The sequence below is a fragment of the Anopheles nili genome, chromosome 3 (genome assembly GCF_943737925.1).
Source record: "Anopheles nili chromosome 3, idAnoNiliSN_F5_01, whole genome shotgun sequence".
Lineage (NCBI taxonomy): Eukaryota > Metazoa > Arthropoda > Insecta > Diptera > Culicidae > Anopheles > Anopheles nili.
Window position 1 is genome coordinate 66,206,989 of NC_071292.1, and position 6,987 is coordinate 66,213,975.

General features: G+C 49.8%; 1 protein-coding gene across 1 annotated transcript; it reads left to right on the forward strand.

Annotated features, from left to right (window-relative positions):
- The first annotated feature begins 4,535 nt into the window (after window positions 1-4,535).
- Window positions 4,536-5,592, forward strand: LOC128724837 (alpha-tocopherol transfer protein-like). The gene is made up of 2 exons (XM_053818559.1): window positions 4,536-5,273; window positions 5,338-5,592. The coding sequence occupies exons 1-2, from the start codon at window positions 4,536-4,538 to the stop codon at window positions 5,590-5,592; spliced, it is 993 nt and encodes a 330-aa protein (XP_053674534.1).
- The last annotated feature ends 1,395 nt before the right edge of the window (window positions 5,593-6,987 follow it).

The window sequence follows — 6,987 nt, forward strand, 5'->3', positions numbered from 1 at the left end:
ATTGAACTTCTGGCAGCTAGTCAGCCTAGCGCCACAACCTGTGATGGTTGGTTCGTGGAAGAAACCCCGCTGTCGACGGATGTCTGAGCCTTTCCAAGCACACCGATGCTGATGGTAATGCTTTTCCTCATTTTCTTCCGCCTTTCGGGGCGGGAAATCCACCAATACCACCCGGTGGCACACCTTTTCAGTGCTCCCCAGGAGCTATAGCACATTAACCACAAGTCACTGGGCGCGTGTCTTCCCGAGTCCGATGAGGGAAAGAAAACAATCGCATTTACAACCAGCAGCCACGGGCATGCTTGCTGGACGGCCACCGTTCATCATCAGCGTTACCGGCGGAATCTTGCGTCCGGCGGAACCACGCAAGAGGACCATCGAGTGCACGCACGTGGGCACGAAGAATGGGCAATAAAGCGACGTAGAAGAGAAGAGACAGAGAGAAACAAACAGAACCACCTTTCCACGGCGTGGCGTGGTGTGCAAAATTGATGAAAAGCTTTTTCCCGCTTGCAGCGGCACCGAGTCTGCCCGAGGCAGACACACAACTAGATCAGGCTGCTAGCCATGCCTGCCTGGTGTTCATGCCCTGGGAGAGTCTCGCCTGCAGCCGGGAGCAATTGATGGGAAAAGTTACCTATTAACTTTCACACATCGCCAGCAGGAAAAGCCGGGCTCGGTTTGGGGCCGGAAAATCGGGACGACGGCGGCTTTCGTTCGCTTCATCCATCCCGAACGGTCGCATTAAATGGTCGTCCTTGAACCGGGATGCCGCCCAAGATGGCCAGGGAAGAAGGTTTGATGTCTTTTTTTTTTTGTAGCTGCTCTTCTTGTGTATGTGAGAGTGTGCCGAGTGGCTCCAATCTCTCTTCCGTTACGGTCAATGGGAAAGCAAAAAAAAACTGTGTATGACAGGATTAGTTAGCGACCACCAAAGGATAACCGTCGGCGCCGCTCGTGCCCGGTGCGCTGGGAACAGGGACATATTGTGCGATGGTGGGTGGGTGTAGTAAAAGTTTCCGGCGAAAGGTATTGAATTAATTATGAACACCTCAAGAACGCCGTACCATTAGTCAACCGCTCTTAGCGTTGGTGCGTTCTTCGTTACTTTTCCTTCACCGTTGTTTTCCTCGGTTGAGCTTAGGCTTAGCAGGCAAGTCGCAACCAGGTAAGTGCTCATTTCTCAGAAGAAACGTACGCGTATAATTCAATCAACCGGGTTGATAGCAAACTTTGGTCGGGATTTGCAACCACCGTCCAGTGCATTACATACCTTTCTGTCGCCGCTAAAGTTGGGCGATTTTTCTTGGGCCGTTTTCCACACACCGTCGTTCTGCCAGTCACGAAGGAACAGACACACACTCACACACGCACACACAGGTGCCAATTATGATTCGCTCGTGCACCGATCGATTCGTCCCAGGAAGCGGGCGCAGTTAAGTGCTAACAGACTTATCCCTCTGGAAGTAGACAAAATTGCGTGTAATGGTATTAGCATCGAGCTCCTCATCGGTGCGATGATGACGTGATGTGACGTGAGCTCATCAATGGGAATAAGAACGGAACGGGGGTGTGATGGGTTGTCGAGAAGGGGACTAAAAACAAAAGGGATTATGCACGCCACTTGAGCGGACGCTGTGAAGTGGAGTACTGCACACTCGATTGCATAAAATCCGGGAGCATAAAATGCAAACGAAGCCGGCAATTAAAATATGTCACTGTATCGTGTCCTTCCGCCATTTCCTAACAGCTACTCGGTGCGGATCCTGCACGATCCCTTTTCAAACGACAGATTGACTTAGCACCACGAACGAGTAGTGGGTTGCTGGGCAGCTCGGCACGCTCACAGGCGTAAGTAAATTAATCCTTCCGCTCTCAAAACGTCGCACGCCGAGTGTGCGAAAGGGACGTACGGTTGCATTCTCGCACCTGCGAGAGGGCTGCCACCAGATTGCCACCGGATCGAAACTATTTGCATTTAATTACTTTTTGCTTCGTCGCGTCGCAGCACCATACTGCCTCTGCTGCGCTGCGCAAACATCGGTCGAATATATGGTCGAAATAAAAACCCACCATAAATGCGGGGGGAGAAGTTGTGGATTTGCACGGCCCAAGCCGAGATGAAGCGATCATCTCCGGGGGCGCATGTTTCGGTACGCGCACCGGTTTCCCACCGTAACGTCTCGGGATTCACAAGGGGTGAGGGTTGGGAGAACCGTCAGCGAGTTTCCGCTGCGACATGTGCAATAAATTGGAGATTTTAAGTGGAAATCGTTTCAATTAGCCCGGCGAGTCTCCCCCTAAGGCGGAACAAGGCGACGAGCTTTGTCAGCGCACGGTTCCCGTTCCGCGAATGTATTTGCTGAAAGCAGCTAAAACTAGCATTTTATAGCAAAGTGGATTAATAAAATAATATTGTTAGTAAATTCCTCGCAAAATATAAACATTATTAAATTCGTTTATAAAAAGCTTTCGTACAAAAAGGGTTTTACATACAATCTACACATAGGACAACCTTTTAGACGTTAATAGCCAACAGAAAAACAAAAGCTCAACGAAAAATAAAACCAATTTTTATTTGAGATCCGATTATCGCTTTTAATGTACAGGACATCCCGAAACAAAGCTACAGAATTTACTTTTACGACAAAAGCACGACCTTTATGAAACCTTTTTCCGACATTTAGCCACCCATTTCCCGTGGAACAATATTCTAAACCTTTTATTTCAGATTAAACACCGAGATATCGCAACTTCAATTCAATATAAATTCACGCTTTTCATTCCCACAGTTTTCCCACAAGTTTGCTAAAGTTCATTAAACGTTTAAGCCCCGCAAGGGTGTTTCATTTCAGCCACCTACTCCTCCCCAACCACATCGGAGTGTCTGTCTGTCTGTGTGTGTTGGATGCTGGTGATGGCCGGGGAAAATTTTACGACCGCTTATACAACACACGAGATCACCACATATCGCTGATTGCCGGACCGTCGGTTCGCACAATGGCAGTCCGGCATCAGTGCGATATTTATCGCAGGGCCATCGAATAGCGTGTACCCCGCGCCGTTTCGCTTCGTCCACTGACGCTTTTAGGGGCACATAAAAAAAAACCAACGTCGAACGATATAAACCGAAAAAGGACCTCTCATCCTGGCCACACACAAAAGCACCTCGTCGTTGGCGCAGCAACGCTACAACTCGATCGTGTAGTACACTTTCGTCGGCACTGCACACATACAATGGCCGGCCAAGTTCAAGGGAACGCTAGAAACGGGGACACACGGGACACAGGCTGGGCACAGTTTTGGCACAGCATCAAATAACGGCGGACGTCGTTTGTTTGCTCGGTACCAGCTTCATTTATCGATCCGAAAGTGTATTAACCTTGGGCGAGACGCTCTCTCTCTCTCTCTCTCGCATGGAGCCGTGAACCCGCCGAAATTGTGTCCCTCCGGAAGGCACAAAGCGCCGGAAACCTACCGGCTCAAGGAGGTCATATTTCCACGGCTCAGGAGAATGGAAAAATGGGTAACCCGGAACCTCGGGGGAGAAGATGGAAACGGGACCAAATTATGCTCGTACATGTGCAGGCAATAAGGTGCTTTTTTATACGTAGTAACCCCCCCGCATGGTCCATCCATAATCGAAACACATAATGGTTTATTGGAGCACGGCATGGATCAACGAAAAAGAACCCTAGGTCGCGTTACTGAGTGCGTTGTCGCTCCTCGGTGGTTGATGGATTTGGTAGCGAGTTAACGCACGAATTCGATTAATTGAATGGAAATAAAATACATCGAAAGCGTTGTAAACTCTCTCGTCCATACAACCAATAAAGAAAAGACAAAAACTCCCAAAGAATATGCGCAATCGAGATGTTCCCAAATAATTTCTGACTCACAAGGGGACATTGACAAAATGTTCCTTAAACATTTCGTGCCCCTGACCTTCACACTTTTTAGCCTGTTTTACTGCAATTAGGCCTTACTCAATGAAATGACGCACGCTCTGTGACACAGCTCATGAACGAAATGATAAACAAAAAATTACCTCACACTCGGAACCATTTCGCGTCATGATTTTCGTTGGAAGGGAAATGTAACGAGCTTGCGAAGCTTGCGTGTTCTCGCCTTGCACGCATTGTAAGTACTCCACCATGAGCCGCCTCTTTCGTCGCATTAGGACACGGATTAAAGCCCCCTGGGGTGACGCAGACAGACACTTGGCAAGTAGGCATAAAATTATTCTAATTTCTTTTCGTTCCAAAAAAAAGAAACGCCCCGTCAACGTCACTTCTCCGCATGGTCCTTGATGATAGCGCCAGAAGCAGACTCGTAAAAGCGCACTTTACAGCGGCCTTCTCGTTTAAGGGCGACTGTGGCAGAGCACTAAATGGTCGCTTTATTAAAAAGCCCGCGCGTGACAAGCTGCACTCTCAGTGCGCCTCCGCAGTGCTCGTGGTACGGATTAGGTTGCGGTTTTCAGCGCCACAGTTCGCTTTTGCGCTCCTGCTCCGTCAGCGTCGCCAGCCAACAAAATGTCCTCAATCGACCCATTGCCCGTCTCGAGCCTGGAAAAGGCTCCGGCCAGCTTCGAGGACGAACGCGAGGATCCAACCGGGCCGGCCACAATCGCTGCCACGCTCGAGACGATCCGTGAGACCGGATCAGTGGTGGACCAAAACCTGGCCCAACTGCGCGATTGGATCGCGAAACATCCGCACATCCATCGGTGCCGCACGGATGCTCGGTTCCTGCTGCGATTCCTACGCACCAAGAAACACTCTTTCCTGGCGGCGTCGCAGACACTCGAGCGATACCTCGCAGCTCGGGCACTACATCCCAGTTGGTTCCAGCAATTGGACATCCGCTCACCGGACCTGGCACATCTCGCCGACATCGGGTTCCTGTATGCGCTCAAGGAGCGTGACGCAAACGGGTGCCTTGTGTCGCTGTGTGACTGGGGCTTAATCGATCCAAAGCGCTTCACGCTCGATCAAAGCAACCGAATGCACGCACTGATGATAGAGGCGTACGGAGACGACTCGCTAGTGCAGTGTGCCGGAGCCATCGCCATCTTCGATATGAAGCACGTGCAGCTCGCACATCACAGCATCATCTCGCTGAGCACGCTGCGGTTGCTGGCGCGTTACATCAACAACGCTGTGCCGGTTCGATGCCGGGCGATTCACGCCGTCAACGTACCCGCCGGTGCGCTGTGGATCATCAACGGGTTGGTCAACTTCTTGGACGAGAAAATTCGCAACCGTTTCAACGTAAGTGCAGGTGGATATACCGTGAAGCACAGAGTGCATTAACGATGTTTGCTTTTTCACGCAGCTTTTCCGCGATTATGACGAGTTGGCACAAAAGTTCGATCGCAGCTTGCTGCCGAAGGAGTACGGTGGCAAGGAACCGCGCAGTGAGCATATGCGTGTGTTCCGGGAGCACTGTGAACGGTACCGGGACCGACTGCTCGCCTTGGACGAGATGGAGATCGATCTCGAGCACGACGAATCGTACTCACGGCAAGCTATGCTGGACGACATCGAGGGCGGCGCTGTCGGGAGCTTTCGAAAGCTCGAACTTGACTGAGTCATTCACCGAAATATCCCAAAGCAACTCCGGGGTGGAGCAATTTCTTTGTAGACCAGGAAAAAACCGGATGGTCTTCAATTGACAGGAGCAAAAGGATGGCCTTTTGAAATATACTTCGAAAGTTTTTTACAATGTGTTTTTACGCCATTGATTTAAAGTTAATTGGCGTAATTCATTAGTAAGCAATCAATCTAAGGCTGCTCTCTGTAAATCCATAATTACTGAATCCACCTGGAAAGCTTCCACCCTGCAGTAGTGGCAGTATCACATTTCCACATTTCCAGATCCATCATCATTTGCATTCCGTTTCAAGTGGCATGCGGGTTTGCTGGTCCATAATGAGGATTTGATACGCCAAATTAGTGTTTGAGTACGTCCCGCATTATCCTTGCGGATGAAAGTAAAACAAAGCACGAAACACAAAGAAACGCGTCGAAAGTCCACCTTCCCACACACACACACACACACGCATCCACATCTCAGAAACGTAAGCGCTTGCCATCGGCTTTGATAAAACTCCCCGTGTCGGCAGTCGGCAACCGCGTATGGTCGCTCGCCGTTCCTTCCCGGTTTCAAATCTAGCTCATCATTTTGGAGAAAGACACACACGAGAAAAAAAAACATCTCACACTCGGCCAACAGGTTTACTTTCCGCCCGTTACTACGCGCCCAAAACGAACGCCCGCACATGGTGAAGCACACAAACGTAACCTTGCTGCTATCGCGCATCCTTCTGCTGACCTCGATCTGACCATTCCGTGAACGTGGACCTCGCGTCCCACGATAACTGCAGAGATTGGGCGCGCTTGAGCGGTGAAGCACGTGAACGTGCGGGAGGCGACTGGAAAAATAAAACACCAAACCGCACACACGAACGAAACAAACGCGCCCGCCGCACAGAAAAGAAAAACCATTTCTGACACACAAAGCTGGACGAGCTGGTCGTCGCTGGCCAGCGGGCAGAGGCTCCGGGACATTGGCTACTGGAATAGAGGGAGGAAGAGCGAAAAAAAAACTCTACCGAACGTTACTGGGGGGGAAACAAGGACACTCGAAACAGGACACACAATGGGACGGTCGGAATATGGGTTGCGGTTTGAAAGTAAAACAAAAAAAAACGACAGTAAATGCCCATCCACAAACGAAAGTAGCACATACGTGACGCAAGGACGGACATTGTGTGGCCAGAAAGCAGCGAAATGCTTGGGGCATTATCGCAATCAAACCTCATGGTGTGGTGTGGCGATCAGAGATGGGAGATTTCAAAACTAGAGCAACCATCAATGGATGTTGCGAGAAAATTCTTACATTTGAAGTGTAAAAAAAAAAACTTGGATGAGTTTAAAACGTTTTGCCACATGGAGTTTCGAAGAAAAAAAACGTTGCTAAAAA

Excerpts from the sequence above, each read along its gene's own strand:
- LOC128724837 (XM_053818559.1), top strand. The coding sequence starts at position 4,536 with ATGTCCTCAATCGACCCATTGCCCGTCTCGAGCCTGGAAAAGGCTCCG. Across the intron at positions 5,274-5,337 it reads AAATTCGCAACCGTTTCAAC|CTTTTCCGCGATTATGACGA; the intron begins GTAAGTGCAGGT and ends TTTTTCACGCAG.